The 27,012-nt window shown below is 41.6% G+C and overlaps 1 protein-coding gene across 1 annotated transcript; it reads left to right on the top strand.

The window, feature by feature from the left end:
* The first annotated feature begins 1,816 nt into the window (after positions 1 to 1,816).
* DNAJC18 (DnaJ (Hsp40) homolog, subfamily C, member 18) lies at positions 1,817 to 25,841 on the top strand. Its single transcript, XM_004686790.2, has 8 exons — positions 1,817 to 1,943; positions 3,876 to 4,062; positions 10,028 to 10,173; positions 12,798 to 12,983; positions 13,774 to 13,883; positions 15,377 to 15,486; positions 17,818 to 17,990; positions 23,580 to 25,841. The coding sequence occupies exons 1-8, from the start codon at positions 1,904 to 1,906 to the stop codon at positions 23,702 to 23,704; spliced, it is 1,077 nt and encodes a 358-aa protein (XP_004686847.1). The 5' UTR covers positions 1,817 to 1,903; the 3' UTR covers positions 23,705 to 25,841.
* The last annotated feature ends 1,171 nt before the right edge of the window (positions 25,842 to 27,012 follow it).

Raw genomic sequence — 27,012 nt, 5'->3', positions numbered from 1 at the left:
GAGGATGAGGGGAAGGGTGTCAAGATACCAGGTATCTCCAAGAGGCCCCAGCTCCCCAAATCTTGTCCAGTATTCTTTTTTTTTTTTTTAAGATTTATTTATTTGTTCATACAGAGCTGGGGTACAGGCCAGAGGCTCAGGCGCGGCGAGAGGCTTCACCAGAGACAGAGTGGGGAGCAGAACAGGCAGATCGGGGAAGTACACTGCTGAGGGGAGCAGCGGGCGGGTCTGCCATGCCATGTGGTCACCTCTGGGGCAGGCGGGAATCGAACTCATGCGGAAGTGGCTTAAGCTTCTCAATGCTGCGCTTTAACCTGCTGCGCCAGCAGGGAGGGCCAGTCCAGCATTCTTAACCCTGGGCTCTATCCTATGTAATCCCTTAATTCATAGAACCCTTTCACTTACCTCCTATAGGGTTCTAGCATGCCACTCTTGGGTTCCTCTAATTTCACAGTATCCAACACATGAAAACCGCCAGCCTTTAGCTCTGGGCTCCTGGACCCTAAGGAACACCCTTCCTCTCCATCCATCTTCTAGAGCAGTCTGTCTGGCTTCCCCAAACTGAATAAATGCCCCCCTTATATTCAATTACCTGATATATGTCATCGATCAGGTTCTTTGTCTGTAGAGCACAAATGGCTTCTTCAAGACCCACACTTTCGTGAGCACACGGATGCTCACATATTCCAGGGCTGAGACCGTAAGGAAGGGCAGTAATGTCATCCATCGGAGGCTTATGCCCTTTTGGATTTTTCTAGGACTGTACATCTCCTCACCCCACCCCAACTACTGAAGTAGTGATTAGTAACATAAGTGACATACTTGTTTTGGTCTTCCCGGATAAGATCTCAGTGAGTTCCAGGTAATTTTGTTTGGACATAAGTATGATAATTTTCCCCCCTTTTCAGACCTGATTTTTGGCAGTTCTAACCAACTTAAAGGCATGAGTCAGTAAAGACTGTATACCCATTCACTTATGAAAAGTCTATAGGTGCACACTTCTTTGCTTTTATTTTATTCTTTGCTAAGCTTCGTGCAAGCCTAAGTGGGGAAGGCAAGAATATTCTTTTATTTCCTTTTTACTAATCGAGGGGATGGTCCTTCAGAAAAGGGAATGGTCAAGGAAATGAGTGGGGTGGAAGAGAGAGGAATGAAGGATAGGATGGATAAAGGGTAAGGAAAACAAAGAAGGATAAGGAAAAGCAAAGGCAGGTTTAATTGCTGACTCCAAGACTTCCCTTTTCTTCTTTCCCCCACCCCTGACCACAAAGTTCCCTCTAATGACACTGCCAGAGGAGCCCGGTGAAGAGGGAGCTATCAAGGCTGCATTTTTAACTATTAATACATAAATCTACCTCAGTTTTGTATTTTCTTAGATCTTAAGTTTCAAAATTTGGGTTCAGCATCACCAAATGCAACTCTATATCTCCAGGATCTAACAGACACTGCACTTAACAGGCATTAGCGGTATTTAAATGGACATCCAAGAGGAGAAAAATAGACATATTGTCACTTTCTAGCCTGATTATGCAAAGCCTTTGCCAGGCAGCATCTCATTAGGCCTCCTGAATGTCTCCAGTGTTAGGTGGGGTCAAAGTCGCGATCCCCAGTCCCGATGAGGAAAAGCGCAGTTCGTAGCAGCCGCCTTTTCCCGCTGTGAGCCGCTAGCCCCGCAGCCACCAGCTGCAGCGGAACCCACCCGCCTGCTTTCAAGGGTCGAGTCTCTTTTTACCGCGGCATCGCCGGCGTCCCCTCGCGCGGAGCCTGCCGGGAGTTGTAGTCCACTGTACCCCGTTTTTATGGGTTGGACTACAATGACCAGCATGCCCCACGTTTCTTGCCCCCTTCCCTTTCAGCCTCCGGCGCGGGGGAGGCTCAGCTGACCTACTAACTGGGAACCGCTATGGCAGCGACCCTGGGCAGCGGGGAGCGCTGGACCGAAGGTACCAGATCCTGATCGGAGGGTGGGACAAGATGGGAGGCGGGAGAGGTTAGGAATGGGGGCTCCTGAAGGCGCCTGAGGGCTGAGAACCCGGGTGTGAGATGAAGGATGGAGGCCTTTGAGAAGATGCTGAGCCTCAGTAGGGCTCCGGACGAGGTGGGGGACCTCCCAGATTGTGGGCCGTGATCAGGAAACTAGGCTCGCTGGCACTAACTAGACCCGGCCCAGAGCCCGGCGTCAACCCCGACAACTTGTGGCCAGAGGCCCCCTGCTCTGCCCCAGCCCATGCCCGCCCTGGGCCCACAGGTCAGGCCCCGCCCGTGCCTGGCTTGCAGGTGGGTCAGCCGGTAGTGCGTCTCCTGCAACTTGCTTATCCACGCATTACTCTGACAGCGAAACTGCGCCTCCTGGCCCTCGGATTTTGGTCTTATCCCTGCACCCCTTATCTGGACTGCTAGGCAGGCCTGGTTCATCCTAATCAGGCAGACTATTTATCTAGTACTTATTATGTATCCCGGCTTTACGCTGATCTCACAGCAGGGATGTGACAGAGCTCTCTGTCCACTAAGGGAACTTGACAAGTAAACAGCCAAGTACAAAGCAGTAAGTCCTAGGTTATTCAGCAAGGTCGTAGGCTTGGGGATCACACTGACAAGGACCTACCAGCCTGGGTGTCAGAGAAGGCCTCATGGAGAAAGTATTACATATGATGACATGAAGGAGGCGTTGGAGTTAGGCGACTTCGAGGGATGAATGTCAGAAGCAGAAGCATATGCAAAGGCACAGAGCAAAGAGAAAGCATTGCTGACTTGAAAGCAGTTGGTGTGGTTAGAGTATAGACAACAAAGGAGCCCTTGTTGAGGGATTAGATGGAGACAGGCTGGGCCTGTGAGAAATTTGGAAAAGGAGTTCTATGGGTAGTCACTAAGGAATGTGAACAGGAGAAAGGTGTTTTTAAAGCTTTTCCTAGATCTTCCAGGCCCGACCTGAGTACCTTTGCCTTCATTCACTGTATTGTCAGAACCCTTATTACATTCTGCATGATTATTCTAATTTTCCTCCTTTAAACTATACTCTTTGTGCTTAGTAAAACCTCTTGCACTACTCTCATCAAGTATCTGATTCACATTAGTTCTATGACTTTTACTTTAGGACAACTGAACTTATCCCTACTTTAAATTTTAGTGGTGGGGCCCTGGTGGTACAGCGGGTCAAAGTCAGCTCTGCAAGCTAGCCACAGCCGCTTCAATGCCAGTTCTATCCCGGGCCCTGGAGGTGACCCACATGGGGAGCAGACCTCTCGTGTTCTCACCCAGTGCTCCCCTCAGCAGTGTATTTCATCAGTCTGCCTGTTCTGCTTCCCACTGTCTCTGGTGAACCCTCTCACCGCCCCTACACCTCTGGCATGTACAGAACTCCAGTTCTGTATGCATAAATAAATCTTTCAAAAAATATTTATTTAAAATAAATAAATAAATCTTCGTGGTGGGAGGCATTGCAATGAAAAAGCATTACTTGGTGAGCAGTGCCATTTCTGACCATGGACCACAGAAAAATAGGTATCCCAGAGTACTTTGTATCGAGTCTGTACAAAATACATTATTAAACTGTGCTGACTCACCAAAAAGAAAAAAAAAAAAAAAAGAGGCATACTCTGTGTTGCATTAAAAACAGGATATGGGACTAATGCCTCTTAAACCTTTTTTCTGACTTTAAATAAGATTATTTGCTGACTGATTATTGTAGGTTCGGTGGACATTATTATGCATTTATGTTTCTGACTTTATAAGTTTTTCATGATTGCCACTGTGTTTCTATATGGTACTCTCAAAAAACTTTATATGGATGCTTAGTCTCACAGATAGCTAACGTAGGTAACAGAGGTGACCTGCGAGTCAGACTGAGGCTTAATGGAAGGGCTATTACTTTGTAGCTTACATTGATGCAATTAGAAGAAATAAATATCCAGAAGACAGACCTCCTGAAAGTCATGACCCCTGTGGTTGCTGTAACTGCATGAAGGCACAAAAGGAAAAGAAGCCTGAGAACGAGTGGAACCAGACCCGGCAGGGTGAGGGGAATGCCACTTACACTGAGGAACAGCTGCTTGGGGTACAAAGGTGAGCCTGTGGTGGGATAAAATACATGGTTTATTTTATGTAGAGTACCTGGTTAGAATATATGCTATTTAAGTTTTGACTGCTATATTTATTGTTGTTTTTATTATTGAAACATGATGGTTTGGTAGCTTTAGAAACAAAGCTAGGTGTACGGTGCATTACGGTGTAACTGAAGTAACTGTCCTGTTTCTACTGTAAGAGAAGCAGAGAAAGTCAACTATACATAACAGACATTTATATAACATTCTACCCAATAACAGAATAACACATTCTCAGACACATATGGAAATTCTCCAGGGTAGGTCATGTTAGGTCATAAAACAAGCTTCAATAAGTTAAAAAGGATTAAAGTCATATAGTATATGTCCTTTAACAGCGGAAGGAAATTTACAAATGTGTGAAAAATTAACAACATATTCCTAAATAATAGGTCACAGAAGAAATCACAAGGAAAATTAGAAAATATATTATGAGATGACTAAAAATGAAAGCACAACATATCCAAAACACCTGAGATTCAGCTAAAGCATTAGTTAAAAGGAAATATATAGTTATAAATATTTATATATATATATATATTTTTTTAGATTTATTTATTTGTGCATACAGAACTGGGGTACAGGCCAGAGACGTGGAGGGTGAGAGGATTCACCAGAGACAGAGTGGGGAGCAGAACAGGCAGATCGACGAAGTACACCGCTGAGGGGAGCAGCGGGCGGGTCAGGAGAGGTCTGCCACGCCATGTGGTCACCTCCGGGGCAGGCGGGAATCGAACTCATGCGGAAGCGGCCTCAGATTCTCAGTGCTGCACTTTAACCCGCTGCGCCACCAGGGAGGGCCAAATATTTATATTTTAAAAACTTTCAAATCAGTAACTTGATCTTCCACCCAAGCAAACTAGAAAAAGAGCAAACTAAAACCAATCAAGCAGAATGAAGAAAATAGAGATTATAAAAACAGCAGGAAAAAGTCACCAAAACCAAAGGCTGATGTTTTGAAATATTAAAAAGCTTTCAACCTTTGACTGTAATGACCAAGTAAAAAAGAGAAGACTCAAATAATTAAAATCAGGAATAAATGAAGGGAAATCACTACCAATCTTATGTAAATAATAAGAATTACAAGAAAATACTATAAACAACTGTATTCCAACAACATAAATAACCTAGAGGAAGCAGATAAATTCCTGGAAAGATATAAACTAATGAAACTGATTCAAAAAGAAACAGAAAATTATGTAGACTTACAGCAAATACATTGAACTAATAATCATACAACGTCCCATGAAGAAAAACCCAAACCCAGGTGGCTTCATTGGTGAATTCTAGCAAATGCTTGGAGAAAACGGAATTGATTCTTTATAAACTATTAAAGAAAATGCAAGGGAATATTTTCCATCTCATTCTATAAGGCTACTATTACCCTATAACCAAAACCAGACAAAGATATCACAAGAAAAATAATCAGCCAATATCCCTTATGAATACAGATTCTAACAGCATATAAAAATGTAAGGATTATTTATACCTTGACCATTTATCCAAGGAGTACAAGGTTGTTTAACACATAGAAATCAATGTATTACACCGTGTTAAAATAAAGCACAAAAGGCACACAGTCTTTTTTTTTGCTCTTTGTGGTTATCTGCTGTAGGTACAAAAATGTATTTGATTGAAAACCCAACATCCTTTCATGAAAACAATACTCAACATCCTAGGAATAGGAGGGGATTTCCTCAAGTTGGTAAAGGCCATTAACAAAAAATCCACAGTCAATTAGCATCATACTTAATGGTAAACAACTGTATGCTTTCCAAGATCAGGAACTGGACTGAAACAAGACAGTATGTTTTCAATACTGTGGTTTGGATTCCAGCCAGGGCATATTAGATCAGAAAAAGAAATAGAAGCCATCCAGATTAAAAAGAAGTAAACCTGTATTCACATATGATAAGATCTAGTATAGAAGGTCCCAGGGAATACACACACACACACACTATTAGAACTATAAATGAGTTCAGCACAGTTGCAAAATTAATATACCAAAGTCATTGTTTTTCTATATTTTGGCAATAAAAATTCTGAAAATGAAAAACAATTTCATTATAACAGTATCAAAAAGAATAAAATGCTTAGGAATAAACTTAACAAAATAATAAGCTTATCTTCCTTTGTTAAGATAAAAACCATAAAGATTTGATCAAAAGAATTAATAATGGGAAGATAACCTGTGTTCATGAACTGGAATATTTAATATTGGTAATATGGGAGTAATCCTCAAATTGATCAATAGAGTTTGACAAAATCCCTGTCAAATTCCCAGATGCTTTTTTTTTAAATAGAAATTTTAGCTGAGCTGGGACCTCCTGTTGGTACAGCAGGTTAAGGCGCAGTACTATGAAGCTCTTCACAGTCAACTGCAACATGAGTTCAATCCTTGGCCAGGGAATCATCCCACATGGCACAGCAGACCTCTCCTGTCTCACCCGCAGCTTGCCTCAGCAGTGTATTTCAGTAGATCTGCCAGTTCTGCTCTCCACTCTGTCTCTCGTGAAATCTCTCACCCCCACCTCCAGCCTGTACCAGTTCTTGTATGTGTAAATAAATAAATCTTTAAAAAATTTTTTGAACTGATTCTAAAATTCATACGAAAATGCAAGGAACTCCAAATAACCAAGACGAATAAAGTTGAAACACTCACAGTTCCCGTTTTCAAAACTTAACTACAGAGCTACAGAAATGAAAACAGTGTGAACTAACACAAAATAGACTTGTAGATCAGTGGAATACAAACTGAGAGTATAAAAATAAAACCTTATATTTATGACGAGCTGATTTTTTAACAAGAGTGCCAAGACCGTTTGATGGGAGAAAGAACAGTCTTCCACAAATAATGCTAAGACAACTGTATATCCATATATAAAAGAATGAACTTGGACCCATTCCTCACACAAATATAAAAATTAGCTCAAAACTAAATGTGAAAGCTAAAACTGTAAAACTCTAAAAACAAATGTAAATCGTCATGACATTGAACCAGGCAACAATTTTTTTTTAACAATATCCAAAGCACAAGGAACAAAAGAAAAAATAGGTATGATTTTCCTCAAGATTAAAAACTTTTGTTACCATCAGGAAAGTAAAAAATCAACTCAATAAATGGGAGAGAATAGGGGCCTCCGTGGTGGCCCAAGGTGTTAAATCTCAGCACTGTCAAATTATGGCGAGCCACTGCAGTCACCACAGCATGAGTTTGCTCCACACCAGGGAGCTGACCCATATATCACAGCAGACCTCTCCTGACCCACCTGCTGCTCCCCTCAACAGTGTATTTTGGTAGAGCTGCTGTTCTGCTCCCCACTGTCTCTGATGAATCCTCTCACCACCACCCCTGTATACCTCTGGCATACATCCCAGCTCTTGTATACATAAATAAGTAAAATAAATATATTTTTTAATGGGAGCGAATATTTTCAAATCATGCATCAAGACCATTCAACAATAAAAACAACCCAACTGAAATGTCAACAAAGATTTAAATAGCTATTTTTCCAAAGAAGATAAATGAACAGGTAATAAGTACAAAAGAAGGTGCCCAATATCATTAAGGAAATGCAAATCAAAACCACAAGGAGATACCATCTCACTTCATATCTACTAATGACTATAATTAAAAGGATGGACAATAACAAATGTTGCTGAGGACATGGAGAAATTGGAGCCCTGTTAGATAGTTGGTAGGAATATAAAATGGCATCCAGTTTGGAAAATAGTATGTCATTTCCTTAGAAGGTTAAACATAGCATAGGACTTAGCAGTCCACGCCTGAGTACATACCAAGAGAAATAAAAGCATACAAACACAAATGCTTGTACATGAATGTTCATAGAGCCTTATTCATAGTAACTCCAAAATGGAAACCATCCATACATCATGAACTTAGGAGTGGAAAAACAAAATGAGGAATATTCATACATTGAATACTTTGCATTATATTGTTGCTATGCTTTGTATTGATATATTGTATTGATATGTTACAACATGAATGAACCCTGAAAATATTATGCTTGTGTGAGAAAAGCACTGAAAAGTCACATCTGTAATTCCTTTTATATAAAGTGTCTAGAATAGGAATATTTCTAAAGAAAGAAAGATTAGTTGTTGCCAGGTTTTGGGGAATACGAAAATGAGGAGTCACTGCTAATGAGTATGGGGTTTCTTTTTGGGGTGATGAAAATGTTCTGGAATTAGATGTGTGATAGTGGCACAACACTGAATATACTAAAAAACAATGAATTGTACATTTTAAGGAATGAACTTTGTGACATGTGAGCTGCAGCTCCAACAAAATTATTACCTAATTATTTTATAAGAGCAGCGGGGATTGAAAATTGGGCTGGGGTTCTCTGACACTACATCAATCTTCAACGCTGCCTACCCAACTGCATCATATAGCAGCAAAAGACTGGAGACATGTAAATACCCATCAGTAAGGGACCTATAAAACCTATTAAATACAATAATATATTACTTTTTAAAAGAATATGGTAGACATATAATAATAGCTGAGAGTTATGTCAGTTGCTAGCAAGCATTTTAATGATCCTTCATTCAATCACAACAACACCTCTGTGAAATGTAGGTATAATTATTAAACCATTTCAAGACAACACCAAGATACAGAGTTTAAGTACACAGAAAGATTAGATCCCAAACAAGGCATTTATTCTAGAGTTTTTGATGTAGTCCATCAATTTTCAAAGTGTGGTTTGGGAACCCCAAGGACTTTTGGGAGAGCTCTGCAAGTTTAAAATAATTTTCACAGTAATATAAACACATTATTTGCCTTTTTCACTGCCACTCCTTTGTGATTATAGTTTTTCAGAGGTTATATGATAAATATATCAATCCTCTGTGTTTTACAAGTTTGTTTTCATTTCTAATATGCTTACAGAAACATAATCTCCTTGGTGCCTTCAATAACTTTTAAGAATATACAGCTTCTCAGATAAAAAGTTCAGAACTGCCACTCTAGCCTATTATCTTATGCTTCTCATCTTCCTTTCTTTTTTTAAGCTTTTAATTATTTATGCATACAGAAGTGGGATATAGGCCAGAGGTGCATGGGGTGAGTAGATTCACCAGAGACAGAGTGGGGAACAGAACAGGCAGATGTACTGAAACACTGCTGAGGGAGAGCAGTGGGTAGGTCAGGAGAGATCTGCTGTGCCATGTGGGTCGCCTCCCTGGCCAGGGATCAAACTTGTGCTACAGTGGCTGTGGATAGCTTCACAGTGCTGAGCTTTAACCCATTGAGCTACCAGGGAAAGCTCCTACTTCTCATCTTTCTGTTACGGATCAAGTTTCAAGATAAAATTGTTGAAAAAAACTATATACAGATAGGTGATTATAATATGCTTTCTTTTAGGTGAGAAAAAAAGCAGAGGTCTCTATATATCTCTCTATACACCTTTACATAGGATTCACAGAAAACTAACAGTAGTTGTCATTCGGATGGGTGATAGGGAAGTAGGAAAATTTTTCACCAGCTTAGTACTGGTGAATATTTTTCTTCTACCTGTGTATATATTAACATTTTAAAACAACATTGAAAAAGATAGCTAAGAAAAGAGGGTAGGGTGGTTTTAAAAAAAAAATAGTGTCCCTTCTAGCTTTGCTTTCCTGTGATGTATCTCTCCCTGCACTTTAATATGAGGATTCTCATACTTGTTCACACTTTTGCAGGACGTGGAAAGACTAAAGTTAGATGTAAAAATATTTTGAGAGGCATTAAGCTCTCAGTGGTCAGAAGACATTGTTAATGAATGTTTCATTCATGTATTCAAGAATTTTCTTTTAGGTTTGTTTTGGAATTCACAGATTTGAGGAGAGTATCAACAAATTATTTGCAGTTAATTCTACAAAACAGGATTTTGTAGACCTTCATGTTCCTGATGTGCTTTTAGGATCAAGAAATGCAGAAATTACTACGAAATTCTGGGAGTTTCGAGAAATGCCAGTGATGAAGAGCTTAAGAAAGCTTACCGAAAACTTGCCCTGAAATTTCATCCTGACAAGAACTGTGCTCCTGGAGCAACAGAGGCTTTCAAAGGTTTGATACTGAGTGATACTTAATTCTGCACATCTTGTGATATTTGGTCACAGCTAGTTGTTTTCAGTCTCCCTGTAATTGTTTTATTAGGTCACAAGGAGGGTCTTTTTTAACTACTATTTTACTTAAATGATGATTTTCAGCAAATTTCCCTCCTATCTTCATTCATTTACCTTAATATCTTTTAGAAAATAATATTTGGCTTTTTTTTGTAATGCATTTTGAAACTACCCATTCATTGATTCAGCAAATATTTATTGAGTATCTATGTGCCAGGTGGCATCATGAATAAAATAAGATATAATTCCACTTGTAGAACCTTAGAGGCTGGTGGCCTCTGACAATTAGGGTCTGGACAGCACTCCCGAAATTCTCGACCATGGAACTCTTTGTTTATGAAATATGTTACTAACATTATCCTATGGAAAAGGACCATATATAAAGACCATAAATGTAAGTTTACACCAAATCTGTTTTCCATTGATTTCCATACTTTCAAAAATAAATTCTTAAAAAATATTTTGGACCCACCCATAAACATAAATAACGATCTTAAGAGCTTCCTCTCCACTGAAGTCTTTAGTTCAAGTATCAGTGGATTCTAAAACCAGCAGGTAACTCAGGTAATAGTATTACTGAATAGTATTACCAGGTATTCATTTGGAGTGAAAATATCACCCACAGAATATTTAACTAATTCTTTATAATGGAGATATCTAGCTGTCACCTCTTTAACTAGGTGAACCAGTTATCATCACCAATACTGGAATAATATAATAGCATATTGTACAGCACTTACGTGGCATTCTTGCCACAATGTCTGACTTGAATCTAATAATAAGGGAAAAATCAAACCATGGGACATTCAACAAAGAATATTGACCCACACTTTTAAAAAATCAATATAATGAAAGGAAAAAAAAAAGGTGAGAAGACTTTAGATTAAAAGAAAGTTAAGAGACTTAAAACCAAATGCAACATATGAACTTTGCATAGCTTCATAGTATTGTTTATTTTCTTAGCTGGGGTAATTTTTTTAAGATTTATTTATTTATGCATACAGAACTGGGGTATAGGCCAGAAGTGCAGGGGCAGTGGAAGGATTCACCAGAGACAGAGAGGGGAACAGAACAGGTATATTGACAAAGTACACTGCTGAGGGGAGCAGTGGCTGAGAGAGGAGAGAACTGCTGCACCATGTGGGTCACCTCTGGGGCTGGGGATCGACTCTCATTGAAGTGGCTATGGCTAGCTTGCAGTGCTGTGCCCCAAACCAGTGCACCACCAGGGAGGGCCCGATAATGATTTTGTAAAAAATAAGAATGTCTCTCTTAGGAGAGATGTGCAGAAATATTTGGGCATGAATTGTCAGCAAAGCAAATTTATATGCATGCATGCATGCATGCATAGAGCTGCAGAAAGCAGTGTGGCAAATGCTAATAATTGATGAATCAAGGTGAAGAATATGCATGTGTTTATTGTACTTTTTAAAAATTGTATGTATACTTGAAATCTTCCTAAGAACAAGTTAAAAATGATAGCACTAGAAAAGTCAACATTTACCTCAGTGGCACATTTTTTGTTGATGTACCATTTTGAATCAGTTTTCCCTTCCATATCCAAAGGAAACCAATAGATAGCCCATATTTTCTTATGTCCTCGTGTAAGGTATCTCAGAATATTTACATGTCTTTGAGAAATTTGTCAGATTTCAAGGTATATGATTTTAAGGAGCTCTCTTTAGATTTTTTTTCTCTCTCTTTAGATTTTTTTTTTCTGCTTACCTATTTTATTGCTGTAAATGTTTAGTATAATTCCCTAACTAAAAGAATCATAAAGAAATGCTCTTTCTGGCTGTTTCTAATAATGTTAACTGACTTAGAGATAGGAGGTGGGAATGTCTTATATGATTTTCTTTTTGAGATTTCACTAATTATATGTTTAAGTGAATTTGGACAAAGTTTACAAGTTTTTGCATAGGGAGGAAAGGTGATAGGAAGCATATAAATTTATTCAGTCTTTGATCCCCCATTGAAATATTTGAAATACTTTGGGAGATTCTTAATTTTGAAAGACCATTTTCTAAAATAAGATGAAATAAGACTGATGAATGACGACTTTGTTTTTAGTCAACTTAGAAATTTGCTACTGGTTATTCAGGAGTTATTTCTAATTTCAAGTTAGAATGCACTACTTATGTGACCATATCTAACAATAAGCCACGTAGAATATGAAAATATTATTGATGAATTCCTGCACAGTGGGTGGTACTTTTCCAAGAGGTTTGTGACTTGCAATGAGTGGCAGCTTAGCCTAGGGGAGGGGGGAGAGTCCTGACTTCCAGAAAAAACTGGGGTGGCTTTAGGGCTATTGATTAGGAGTTAATGCTCATTTCAGCAGTAGTTCTTAACTTCATTTGATTCTAGTTTTGTTTCTTATTAAAGGAGATATGGAAAATATCAAGGGCATATGCTCAGGGGACCTTTTTAGACCCCGGCTCCATTCCTTAGGCCTGATGAAATTATCCAGCACAGTCAACTCTGGGCTCATCATGGCTGCTTCTGTGATTGCCCTCAGCTACAGCCAAGACTTTGTGTTGAGGTGTTTTTTTGTTTTGGTTGCAGCAATAGGAAATGCCTTTGCTGTCCTGAGCAACCCTGACAAGAGACAACGATATGATGAGTATGGAGATGAACAAGTGACTTTCACTACCCCTCGAGCCAGACCGTATCATTATTACAGGGATTTCGAAGCTGACATCACTCCAGAAGAACTATTCAATGTCTTCTTTGGAGGACATTTTCCTACAGGTTAATAGCCCAAAATTTTATTAATACATTGTTAAAGTTATGTGTTTGATGTATATATATATACACACACACATATATACATACACACACACACACATACATATATCAGAAGCTCCACTTTGAGGATATGAATAAATATGGAAAACACCAAGAATTTGGAATGGGATGAGCTGGGCTTGAGATATCTGTAACTTCCAGATTTCCATGGTTGTGACCAAATCACTTAGTCTCTCTGATCTTTTTCCCCTTTTCCTCACTTGATAATACCTACCTCACAGGGTTGCTATGCTATGAAGATTAGATATTTTTAAGTGCTTTATAAATAACCAACAAAATGCCCGTCATTATTGCAAAATAGCAGCTATATAAAGAGAAAAGTTAGGAAAGTATCCCCAGAGAGTTGGAAGTTGAGCTAATTAAATCTCCAGGAAGTAAATTGAATTTTATGAGTCACTATTAGATATACTTAGTGACATAATCCAATATTGGCAAGGAAGCAGGCATGAGCATGTCAGACAAGATTCATAGCCAAATGCTCTTTCTTTACTACCTTTTGGGTTCTCTCACTTACTAGTGACAAAGGACTATTTAAATAAAGTCCAGAGGCCTAAGCACATTCCATTTTCAGCTGCTTCACTTGGCCTCCATACTCTTGTTCTACTACTGGATAAAATGAAACAATACTCTGCCCTCAGAGAACCTAGTTGGGGGCAAGGGCCTTGGGAAGGCAAAGAAGGTGTTTTTGTCACACCCCTTACCTAGTATTTGGTTGGTTTGTTTTCTTTTCCAGGAAATATTCATATGTTTTCAAACGTGACTGATGATACCCACTATTACCACCGCCGGCACCGACATGAGCGGATGCAAACCCAGAAGGAAGAGGAAGAAGATAAACCCCAGGTACTTACGAGGAAAGAACGACTGCTCCTGCACACTTATACTGATCTGCCCTTTGTTGTGTGTGACCAAATGTTAGAAGTTCAGCTGTAGCTACATTGCAGAGACACTGGTAAGAAGAGCTGGATAGGCCCTCCCTGGTGGCGCAGTGGGTTACAGCACAGCACTGAAAAGCTAAAGCCACTTCCACATGAGTTCGATTCCCGCCTGTCCCGGAGGTGACCACATGGCGTGGCAGACCTCTCCTGACCCACCCACTGCTCTCCTTAGCAGTGTACTTTGTCAGTCTGCCTGTTCTGCTCCCCACTCTGTCTCTGGTGAAGCCTCTCACCGCCCCTGAGCCTCTGGCTTGTACCCCCAGTTCTGTATGCACAAATAAAGAAATCTTTAAAAAAAAATTCGTAAGTAATGCATACTTAAGGTAAGGGACCAAAGAGTGTCATGAAGCTCAAGGGCAAGGAGCACAGCTGGGCCTCGGGACAGACGGGGCCCGGGAGCTGGCGTGCTGTCAGGTGCTCTGCACCTATGTGCCCCATGACTCTTTGGGACCAGACTGTCTCCAGTTTTCCTGCCTCTCTGTATCTGCTTTGTTCTCTCTAAGCAGCCTGACTTGTTCTGCTTCTCCTTGCCAATGGTCAGTCTATACATGGTGCCTATGAATATGTGTCCTTTCTTCGCTGTCCTTTTAAAAGTGCCTACCTTACAGTGAATGGTGATAAATGTTAATCCCACACTCCTAGGAGCGAGAATGTAATGATCCCTTCTAAGGTTAGATGTCCCCCCCCCCGCCCCCTGCCCCGGTCAACTGTAGCCAAGTTAAGAGAGATACATGATCCTAACATGGGCCATGAGTCAAATTATCCAGTGTAGACTGGATGAGACACTGAAAAGACTCATCCAGATGTGTGTGAATGGGCTTTATGGGTCTTAGAAAAGGGGGCTGCAGAAGGATTACTGAGTGTTGTGGGTGGACTTCCTTCAGCCTTCTCAGTAGAGAGGATAAGAGTTGTTTGGTCTCTTACTATGTACCCTCAGTATACTTTCAGTAGACAGTACAGTCTTCCCAGAAAAGCTTTGGGCTTTGTGCAAAACTAGACTCATTTTGATAAGCTTTATTTTAAAATTATGTTTATTGATTTACAGTGGTTTTTAGCACTGTATGTGTGTGTGTGTGTAAAGCTTGTCAAAATTAGTCTAGTTTTCCCAAAGAATATACTGCATAAAGCCCAAATATATATATATATATATACACACACACACGTGTGTATACACACACACACACACACACTGCTATTCTTTCTATATATTCTGCTCTGTAAAATGTATACATCTATATATTTTTGGTAGTACACACACTAATACCTCTACAAGTATATGTCATCATACCATGCCCACCACCAAAGCCCCAGTAATCCATCATAGTCTACTGGGCCCCTTCTCTCTTTAAGCTTACTGTTGATGAAAATACTTACAGTCAACATTTGTTTCTTTTTCAGACTACTTATTCTGCATTTATCCAGTTACTTCCAGTTCTGGTGATTGTTATTATATCTGTCATTACTCAACTGCTGGCTGCTAATCCCCCATATAGTTTATTCTATAAATCGTAAGTCAAATATTTAGAAATCTTTCTTAATAAGCTGGAGGATGAAAGACTTAAAGGTTTTGCTGGTACATCACTGAAATTTTGCTTCACTTTTCATTGTGTAAAACACTAATTGTCTGGTTTAAAGGAACAGCTGGATAAATAATACAGAGATTCAAAAATGCTGTCCGTGGTTGTCCTTGTAAGTCAGGACACGTGTTGTTTTGTTGCACAGTGACATCATTCGGTCAGCTGCAGAATAGCAGCAACCATTTGCTGAAGGATCAATGGAGTGACTGTGCTCAGATTAAATCCTTATCACACCAAGTTAGAGTTAGAAAGGGTTCTGTGGCGCTTGCTAGATTGATGGCACTGTGTCTAGCGACATGTAGCTGAGATCAGTGGATTTTCAACTTAAATTGTTGCAAGAACAGCACATTTATTCATGATAAGGCTCTATAGTCAAAACTCAGCAGAAATGGGCTGAGTTCTTAGACACTGGGCAAGCTCTGTAAGTCAAGAGATCAAAGAAAAAGGCTGGGAAAGGCCAAAGAAAACTCGCAGAAGATGGTATTTGTTCATTTTGAACAAAATCAGCTTGGGTTTTTTTACACATTGCTGTCATGTCATATACTTGCTTTTGCTAAAAATACAGAAAATCATTGTAATGTTTGTAATGCGTGCAAATTACAAGCTTTGATCAGATTTTTTTATTCCAATTGATTATTTTAACTAATTCCAGTTCTCAGTTTCATCTCAGACCAGCATCATTAGCATCAAATGGCAACAGGTTACAACTCTTGGGCCTTATCTACTGAATCAGAAACTCTGGAGGTAGGAACCAGCTATACTGAGTTTTAACAAGCTCTCTAGATAATCCTGCTCCTCTATAGTAAGGTTTGAGGATCACTAGATTTATTTTTTTAGTTTATTATTGAAGAATGAATCATTACTCATCATTGTAGTTTTGCAGAAGGAAAGAAATTTTGTAGAAGGAAAGAAAAGGAAGAAAAAAAAGAATATAGCTTAATAGACAAAAATCTTACAAAATTTGAAAATCATGGGTAATACATAAGTCTTTGTTGATCACTGTAGACTAAAGACTATCATTCTAGGCTGCCTTTCTCTCTTTCTTTTACAAAGAAGAATGTTGAAACTCAGAAATCACTGTTAACATGTCACCCTGGCCCGATTCCCTCTATTTCTTGAGTAGCTATTTTTCTCCATATGCTCTGCCACCTCCTTTCTCAGGCCACTGGGTCAGAGAGAAGCTTCCCCAGAGGAAGGGGAAGCAGAAATGGCCTGCGTTCTTAGACACTGCACAAGCTCTCTAAGTGAAGAGATCAAAGGAGAAGGCTGGGAAAGGCCAAAGAAAACTCTCTTAAGATGGTATTTGTTCATTTTGAACAAAATCAGCTAGGGTTTTGCACATTGCTGTCATGTTGTAATTTTAGCTCTCTTTTATACTTCCGTATGGTTAGAATGCAGTTACCCAGGCCTTTTAAAGTTTCTGAGCACCAGATACCATTGGATGTCTGAGACTCACAGAGGGTTAGCCCAGATGCATCATTGACATCCTCTGTCTGAGGTTTTTGCAGTTCTTACTTAGTTGTTATGTGTGAAGTACTTTTATTCATGTCCTGAAAATTGATGCAAAGTTGGTGTAAGCTATTTGGTTGTTGGTAAATACTATAACATTAATCATTCATTCAACCAGCATTTACTCCATGCCAATTACTATGTTAGGTCTTATGCAATATACAATTTAGAATTTTAAGCATTTACTTTTAGCCTCAAAAGTAGTAAAAAAGAGAAGCCTCTCCGGTGGCTCAAGGGGTTAAGACGCAGCATTATGATACTATCACAGCCACTACAACATGAGTTCAATCCCCGATCAGGGAGCAACCCACATGGCACCACGGGCAGGCCTCTCCTGACCTGCCCGCTGCTCCCCTCAGCAGTGTGTTTCACTACATCTGCCTGTTCTGCTCCCCACTCTGTCCCTGGTGAATCCTCTCACCCCCACATCTCTGGTCTATGCCCCAGTTTTTGTATGCATAAATAAATAATATTTTTTTAAACAGTAGTATAAAAGAGGTGAATCCTTTAATAGAATAACGTAACTGAAACTGAGACTGAACCCCCAGTATGAATGCGCTCATATAATAGCAGTTATGGTGACATTACACTTAAAACTTTGTCAGAGAAATAATAAATGCCAGATCTTTTGGAAAGTGGTATCTACATCACTCCTGTGAAGCGGTGAATGTGGTGATGCTATCTGTTAGGCCAATGCTAAGAGTGATATTGCTCAAAATAACAAGCTTACCTGAGCCTCTCTGCTGATTTCAGGACCTTGGGCCACACCATTTCCAGAGAAACGCAGAACCTGCAGGTGCCTTACTTTGTGGATAAAAACTTCGACAAGGCCTACAGAGGAGCATCTCTCCGTGACCTGGAGAAGATGATAGAGAAGGATTACATTGATTATATCCAGACAAGTTGTTGGAAGGAGAAACAACAAAGTAAGATGCTCCAAATGAGTATTATCTGGTGACCCTGCTTCCCAGCCTGAAGCATCCCCAGTTTCGTGGTTCCCCTTTCCTTACTTGAGTCACACGTGTTTATGTGGACAGAGGCCCAATCAGGATTTTATAACAAAAGGAAGTTTATTGATAGGATATGTGTGGCTAGGATTTGGAAATTGTAAGCACTTGTTGTCTGTCTGAGTCTCTACCTATGTCTACCCGTCTTCTCCATTCTCCTGCCTGCCAGCCCTCTTCCTGTGTTTCTCAAGCTCTCCTCCTTCATAGCCTTGGTTTTCCATGGCTTATTTCGGTTACTGCCCTCCATGCTGCTCTCCCAAGTTCCCCAACTCTGCCCCTCATGGGCCCTTACTGCATTGCAAGGGTCACTGTCAAGTTCTCACTGCTAATTGGCTTGGGCCATGGTTTCCTAATCCCACATTCCCTTGATAGATATCTGATGGATCCAGTCTAAGTTTTTGAGCAAGACCAAAGGTTTGTAGGTTGTTGGTATTAAGTGAGTGCCTCCTCCCCTCTGCTCCAGTCCACTGTGGTCACACAGGACAAAGTAATAACTCTCTTCAGTAAGGGGGGGTATGAGCAGGCTTTCCACCCTGTTTCCCTTTCTGGAGATAGCAGGGTAACAGTGCCACTTGGCTTATCATTCCAGTGAGTGTTAGTGTGGAGTGCTAATCACAGGAGGAATCCAGTCTCTCAGCCAAGGTTCGCATTTTAGCCCATTTATATTACACACACACAACACACACTCCCATAACTGTATCTTATAAAACTTGACTGGTTAATTTTTTAAAAGCAAATTCTAACTTTTTTTTTAAGATTTACTTACTTATGCACACAATACTGGGGTATAGGCCAGATATGCACGGGTGGTGAGAGGATTCACCAGAGACAGAGTGGGGAGCAGAACAGGCCGACTGACAAAGTACACTGCTGAGGGGAGCAGCGGGCGGGTCAGGAGAGGTCTGCTGTGCCATGTGGATCACCTCCGGGGCTGGGGATCGAACTCACACTGAAGTGGCTGCTGCTGGCTAGCTTACGATGCCGTGGCCTAAGCCATTGTGCCACCAGGGAGGGCCCTAACTCATTTGTTTAAACCTTATTACTAGGTATTATTAAACATCTTACAGAATCTGATAAAATTAGTTCTTCAGACAGTGCTGTTAAGCTCTCACTAACCCATCATGCACCCAACCCCACCCTCAAGCTAATCTCCTGTGTTCTTAAAGCACGTTAGTGTTTCACAGACACATGTAGGATTGTGGGCTCTCTGAGGACAAGAACCACGTCTTACTAATTTTGTTTCCCAGGCCCCTGGCACAATCCTTGTTTCGGAACAGGTGCTCAACAAATGTCCTTTGAAGAGAAGAGTCTCGGGACTGCAAAGCAATGAAAATGGAGAGGATTAAGAATCCCAGAGCAGGGCTGGCATCCAAACCCTAGCCCTTAGGGACCTCGCCCTCTATTTCTGTAGGGTAAAGCCCAGCTGGACTCACAGGTGCCTTAGCAGCCTGGCGGGCAGTTAGTCTAGGGGAACTGAGCAAAAGGAGGAAGTTGCCTTTTTATTGCAAAAACAACAACAAAGAGGCCAGGACCCTACCTTGCTGTTAAAGTAGTTTTCCAAAACTTGAAAAATCAGGAAGGAATTCTGGAGCAAGATGAAAAAAGCCATTAGACTCAAGGAAGTATATAAGCGGATCCAAATCGATGAAATCTAGTTTGTGTCCTAAAAGGCCTCATTGTCTTGAGCACTGAAAGGTTTTGAAATTTGTTGCTTTCTGCAAAAACTGGATGAAAATCTGCATTTCATGTTCCTCACACACTCCTCCACAGCTACACCAGCTGGAACCATGCAAAGAGCTCATGGCAAAGAGTAGACCGAAGGTGGCTTCTAGACTTTAGTTCGCATCCCTGTGAGGCCTAGTTTCAGGGCTACGGCATGAATAAAAATGCAGTGGGTAAGCATGATGCATGTACCCACAAGCTCCAAACGGGGGTTATCAGCACACGCCCCTTAATCATCTATTTCTGGCACTGAATGTTGGTGGCTGTCTGGAGCCTCCACAGTGCCCAAGTGCCATTTGAGAACAGCATCTGCCCTCCGGATCCCGCGGCAGGTGCTGCCAACGAGGTTAAATTTAGTACTTGGAGGTTGTAAAAATAAACCCGCTTGAGAACAAAGTTCCCTCTTGGCAAAATACCGAATGGAAGCTGTTTATACCAAGATAGCCATTGTCTTTTTTTTTTACTCTTTTGTTCGTTTCTTTTCTCTGCACTTCCTGAGAATGCTTAATCTGGGGAACCTCTATGGGTAATCCCTTACTATGAGCACTAATTGTGCTGTTTACTCCTTCACAGCTGCGAGTAAATAATAAACATGATACCAAGGAAAGTGGCCGTGCCACTGGGCTGGAATGGATAAGTTAACAGGCAGAAACTGCCTCCTGGCCTGCGGGCTGAGCTGACATCCTCACCCTGACTGGTAGAGACAGACTTACCAGGCTCAGGAGCAGGACAACAGAGTGGGTAGAGGCGTAGACTTTGCAATGGGGATAAATACACTTCTTACTAGAGGGGTTGTATGGATTATAGAACCATGTATGTATGGGGCAGCTACGACTCTAAGTGTGGTGCCTGGCATATTTTTTTGAAGATTTATTTACTTATGCATACAAGAACTGGGGTGTAGGCCAGAGGTGGGATTTACCAGAGGCAGAGTGGGGAGCAGAACAGGTGGGTCTACTGAAATATACTGCTGATGGGGACCATGTGAGAAATAGGTCTGTTGAGCCATGTGGGTCACCTCCCCCAGGTGGGTCAGCTCCCTGGCCTGGGATTGAACGCATGCTGCAGTGACTGCGATAACTTGATCGTGCTATCTTCAACCCCTGCACCACTAGGGAGGACCCTGTTGCCTGGCGTATAGTAAGTGCCTGGTTCCTGGAGGAGCCCAGGCCTCTTGCTAGGCTGGATGCAGCATGACTCATGGGGTGAGTCTCTCAGGATCTCTTGGGGCATTGCAGCTGTCACGACTGCGATCTGAGCTCCTGTGCAGTATTTCTGGGAGAGGTTCTGAAATGTATTTCACTTGGCAGTTTGCCTAAGGAAATCTACCTTGAAGGTTATGTGCTCTGTCCATTTATGGCAGTGGGATGCAGGGCTAAGAAAGCATTCTGCAAAGAAGAAAAGGTATTCTCTTGATCCTGCCAACCCCAGTGGTGGTGGTTGTTTTGTTTGTTTTGTTTTGAATTGGTGGCTTTGTTATATTTTTTAGTTACTTAAAAGTTACTGAGTATTAACAGGACTTTTCAAAAGTAGAATATTCATTGAGTTGACCTTTTGTTCACTGAAAGTCAAAAGGATTCACTGGCAGCTTAGAGAGGAGTTTCTTGAAGCGTGGTAGGACACTGTTCATGGAAACATTAATTTTGTGCAAGGTCATTGCCTAGAGCAGGGGTCCAGGGGTTGACTGAAACCTGCTTTCACTGAACTCTATGTAAAGCAATGTGATGTTCTAAGCAAAGCACTCATATATGTGCATTTATCTTTCATCAGCTCATTGCACTGGCCTTCTGTGTTGAAATGCTAAGAATCACTAGCCCTTAATATTTTCTGGAATGAGATTTGAGGCAATGAGGCACTTAGGGAAGCTCAGTAAACAAACAAACAAAAAAAAAAGCCACCTAAGGAAATGATTTCAAGAAAGAGGCAACCAACCACCAGATGTGTTCCATATACTATGTGAGTGACTCCAGGGTACCAAAGGCATAGACTATTTTCACAGAAGGCTCCCGAATGGTTTCCCACATGCACAGAAACCAGGGGAGTAGGATTAGTGCTGAGCTTTGAGCAGGATGCAGGAATAGAGGGGCTTCATTTGGGTGCAGCACATGATCCCCCACGAAGCCCATCACCTGTGAGAATGACTGTGCCTGACTGTGCCTGTGCCGAGGCAAGTTCTGGCGAGCAGACGCTAAGGGCACCCCCACCCCCACCCCCACCCCACCGCCCTGAAAGCACATTGTTCTGGAGCCTAGGAGACCTGCTGCTTGCCAAGCAACTGCCAGGCCTCTGGGTCTCCATTGTAGAGGAGTGGTTCTCATGCATAGCCACCCCTCACCCTGGAGTCCTGCACTTAATCTGCACTTTGGGCCTTTCTTGATGTAAATAGAATCATTGTGAGCAGAAATGCCAGACAGTGTTTTGTGTTGATAGAAACTTATTCAGAAACCAATGCCCATTGTTCCCCTTGGCTAAGTCTTGATTCTTGTTTCCAGGCAGTTTGCTGATTAATCAGACAGGTGCTTCTGGTTCCACCAAGAAAAAACAAAATCTGTCAGCAAGATGATTAAGAATGGATAGACATATTTCAAAATGATTAAAATAGCATTTTTCACAAGTAAGGTCTTTTAAACATTGAGTGGCTGCCTGCTGTCGGAGGCTTCACAAGCCACACGTACCCATCCAAGCATGCCATCCTGTTAATACACAACACGTCTCTGGAGGTGCTTTTCAGGCTTTCCTTCCCAAGAATGTCCCTGAAATTTTACAAAAGAATTAAGAAAAAAAAAAAAAAAAAAGCTAAAGCACCGTTGAGTCAGGAAAGACAGCAGAGATTATACTCTGGTTAAAAATAGAATGACCTTCTCTGCCATGAAGAGAAAATAAGATTTAGTTAGTCAAGGAGACAGAGGTCACTGGATCCAGATGATTTCACCTTTAAAAGAGCCCAGCTGCGGGCCCTGTCTTGGTGGCGCAGCGGGTTGGAGCACTGTACTGCAAAGCTAATCCAAGCCATGGCTGCTTCAGTGCGAGTTCGATCCCCACCCCTGAGGTGATCCTTGTGACCAGCAGACCTCTCCTATCTTGCCGATGCTCCCTTTAGCAGTGTACTTTGTAGATCTGCCTGTTCTGCTCCCCACTCTGTTTCTGGTGAGTCCTGCACCTCTGGCCTATATCCCATTTCTGTATGCATAAATAAATAAAAATATCTTTTAAAAATTTAGATAAGCGCCCAGCTGCCTTTTATAGCCTCTGAGTTAGGGACCCCACATGTGGTGAGGGAATGAAGAAAGCCACCAGCAACCGATGGCCTGCCCACCGGAGGCACCGGAGGCAGGCGCCGTGTTGGTCAGCACATGTGAGTTATGATCCAGCAACACAAGGCAAAGAACGGAGCAGCTGTCCTTGTTTCAAATTACAGGAAAGGACGAGTGGACTCCATTCTCTCCCAACTGCCATCTGAATGCCATCCGTAGGAAGGCCATGGCAGTCTCCTCTTACTGCACACGTGCAGGTTTCCTAAGTCTGGTGCCAAATGTTCTATTGATAAGAACTAAGGCCGGTGCATCTGTAATAGAGCACAGATACTGTAGACTACAGGATCACAGGTGTCCTGTAATCCTCAGAGCCAGGTGTCGCGGTCCAAGATGTTCCTTGAATAAATGTTTCTTAAATTTAATGGAAAGAAAAAAACATTACATAGCAAAAGGAGCTTTGATTCCAGAAATATTGATGTGAAACCAAGAGTTGGATTCTGCTCATGAGCTGGTTCCCTCTTTTCTCTTTCAGAGTCAGAGTTGACAAATTTGGCAGGATTATACAGAGATGAACGACTGAAACAGAAAGCAGAGTCGCTGAAACTTGAAAACTGTGAAAAACTTTCCAAACTCATTGACCTACGCAGAGGTGGCTGAGAGGATAATAGTCCTACGCAGGGTTGGGGTTTTGCTACCTGTTACTATTTCTGTTCCTAACTCCATTTTATAAAACAAAATTAGGAAATACCAAACATTTTACAATTTGCTAACTCTGGTGGGGAGAGCTGAAGGAGCTTGAGCAAGGAGCCAGCCTGGGCATTTCAGAATCCTTCCATGGGGTTGGCTCCGGGGCCAGAAACAGTTCATCTAGACTGAGTTATAAACGGCAGTGTGGCGTTCAGCCCCCTGCCCCTTGCCCACCCTGCCTCTAGGAATGTAGTTCAGGCATCACAGGTGGATTCCTATTTTTGTTTCTTACCTCTTCAGTTAAGTCCCAATATTCAGTCATTCCTAGGCTTAGCCAAAGCAGCTTCATAACAGTTGTTTACAGTGTACACCAAAATCTATACCTCTTCCTCCATAAGAGTCATCAGCTCCCCCAGGATTCAGCCTTTGAAACACTCCTACTCAACTTTCCATTTTCTAAAGGGAACGGGGAGAAATGTGAACAGTTGTAGTTATAGTTTTCCATTTGTCTAATCTCTGTTCAGAATTACTAGCATTAGCAAACTGCCTGATTTGAGTTTCTTTTATTTCCTTAACCCTTTCTTGTAGAAGGTCCAGAAATTAAAAGGTACTAAGTAAGGCAGTTGGACAACTCATCGGCAGGAAGCCAAGGCAGGAAGTTGAAGACCAGTGTATGGTCTCAGTTTCTCAGTGCAGGTTCTCGGTTCATCTCAGAGCCAGAGAATATTCTTTTTGCCATTTCCCCTTGCAGGATGGCATTTAAGATGAGTCCCTGCACCCCCAGACGTACAGTGGTCACACCTACGGGGAGGCATGGCCAGCCCAACTGGACTGTTTGCTGAAGCCTAAGAAAGGATGAATGAGGGGAAAGCTCCTCTTTTCATTTCATTTCAAGGCTGGGAAGCTGAGGGGTTTTGCTCTTGTAGTCACTTTGTTTAATCCAAGGCCCTGCTGTTGCTTTTTCATGTATTCAGCATTTATTGAGTGCCGAGTATGAAGCAGGGACTCTCACGTATATTTTCTTCCTTTAGTCTCCTTACAACTCTGTGAAGTAGACATGTTATCTCTGTTTCTGTGAGTGAGAACACCTGCCCAGGGAGATGAGAAACAAAACTGCTCGTGGCAGAGCTAATGGTGAGCGTATTATCAAGCCAAAAGTATGAGATTATTCCTGTTTCTCAAGATTATTCCTGTTTACCAACCTAGCCAGGATGGTAAAGTAGATATCTTTCCTGAGGATGCCCGTGGGCCTCGACCTGTGCCCCCGTATTCTGCCAATAGCAGTTCTGCATCCACTCAGGACACCTTCCCCCGTCTTAAGAAGCAAGACCCTCTCTGAATACAAAATGAGATGTGGCAAAGGCAGGCAGCCCTTCCCACTGGTGACAAAGAAAAGGTGAAATGCTGCCTGGGCTCTGAGCTCAAGCCAGAAAAATCTCTGGGCCTTCCTGTAGAGATAAGCTGCCAGGATCAAGCTGCCCGTGTTGTCTTGAATCTGAACCTGGAAGGAACAGTAGCTCACTGTTGCCTGTACTCCATGTTTTCTTTGGGATGGGAGAAATGTTCTATACTCAAACTGATTCCAAAGTAGATTTTCCCTTTTCAGATGCATACCCACGGTGCAGGCAGCAGGTCTAGCGTGGTTCAGACATGTGGCATTCCACTGGGTCAGGAGGTGGGTGGGTGGTAAAGGTGGGGTAAAGAGTGGTAGTAGGGAAAAAGTGCTCCCTGCTGGGGAGAGGAGCGGTTCCACAGATAGCCAGATTTTGTAGCCCAGCTAGGTCTACACTTCTGGTTTGGCAGGGGCCTCTCTGATACCCAACGAGTGATAGAGAGGGTTCACACTATAAAGGGAGCCAAACAGGCTTGTGGAAAGGTTTGCTATATACACGAAAAAGCAAGGGTCTCCCACCCCCAATCTCAATACTGCAAGAAAATGGGCCATGATTAAACTGACTTGACAGGTTGAAAGTCCCTCTCCAGTTGTCCATGAATATGTAGTCACATGTTTTATGGATTTCATGGCAAAGATGAGGTATCCACAGTGACACTAAATAGAGGCAACACTAACTCCATTAAATGTCAGGCCTATTGTCTGTTTTTATAGCATTACTGGTACTGTTTTATTTATTACCTAATAGATCACAGCATTCACATCTGGTTTTCTTCAAGGTTATGGTATTTGCTTTGGGTTGAAGGATAGTTTAATCTACTTGGTATTATCCAGAATACTGTTCAACTATAATTTTCTGGGTTATATTCTAGATGGGTTATCTGCATGGTGGTAAAAACAAGCATTTTTCTCTTGCCTACATCCTTTGGCAATTTTCCTGATCATATATAAACTCTTGGGTAAAACTGCTTCTTGCTGTCCAAACTTGGTGTGCAGCACCAGGCTGTTTCTGTGAGTATTAATGCAGATCGGAGATATGTGATGGGAGCTAAGAAATGGGGCCTGAGCCTCAAGGAGAAGCTCTGGTTCATTAGAATGAAAGTACTCTCTGCACTGCATGATCTGCAGTGAGGAGGGACGGCTAGAAATCCTTCGCGTTGCAAAGGACATTGCAATTTAAAGGACTCTGTATCCCAGATTAATAAGCTGGGCTCATCTGCTGAAACCAGAACACTTCTGAACTTCCATGATCAATGCCAGGCCTCCCTGCTTGGGAGAAGTGAAAAGTAAGACAATGTGATTGCCACGCTTTCTGTTGGAAATTATTAGAAATGACAGTGAACTCCAAAACCCACTGGAAGATGGAACCCAGCAGCCTGTCCAACCTATGTGTTATTCTCGTTTTCATCCTCACACTCAGGACTGGCTTTGTGAGGAGGCACTGTTGGGATTCCAGAAGCTTTCTCTTACAACTGGCCATCCATGCAAGTACATTGTGTCTGCATGCATTGTTCCTCACAGGAACTAGCACTGAATTAGTATTTATTTTTAATTCATTTAAGGTGTAAGCTTAGTGTTCTAATATATTTATTTTTGGAAAGGCCAAGTTACTATATATCTTATTTTTCAAGCCTGCATTACTGAAACCTTGTGTGCAGTGACCACCAAGTAACTATATACCCACGTGTTAGATACTGAATACATCATTTGCATCACACTCAGTATTTGGAATTAAAGATGTAATTGTTCCGTGACCAGAGCCAGGTTTGACGCAGGAGGAATTAGCTCCTGGTGGAGTAAGAAGTCAGAAGAATCTGGTCACCTGATCTGTGGCATCTGGATTTAGTGTAATTTTAATAGAGAAAGAAATTAAATGATTTTATAT

The sequence above is a fragment of the Condylura cristata genome, unplaced genomic scaffold (genome assembly GCF_000260355.1).
Source record: "Condylura cristata isolate star-nosed mole 26May11 unplaced genomic scaffold, ConCri1.0 scaffold00021, whole genome shotgun sequence".
NCBI lineage: Eukaryota > Metazoa > Chordata > Mammalia > Eulipotyphla > Talpidae > Condylura > Condylura cristata.
The sequence above is the reverse complement of the archived record's forward strand: the minus strand, read 5'-3'. Positions and strand labels throughout refer to the sequence as shown.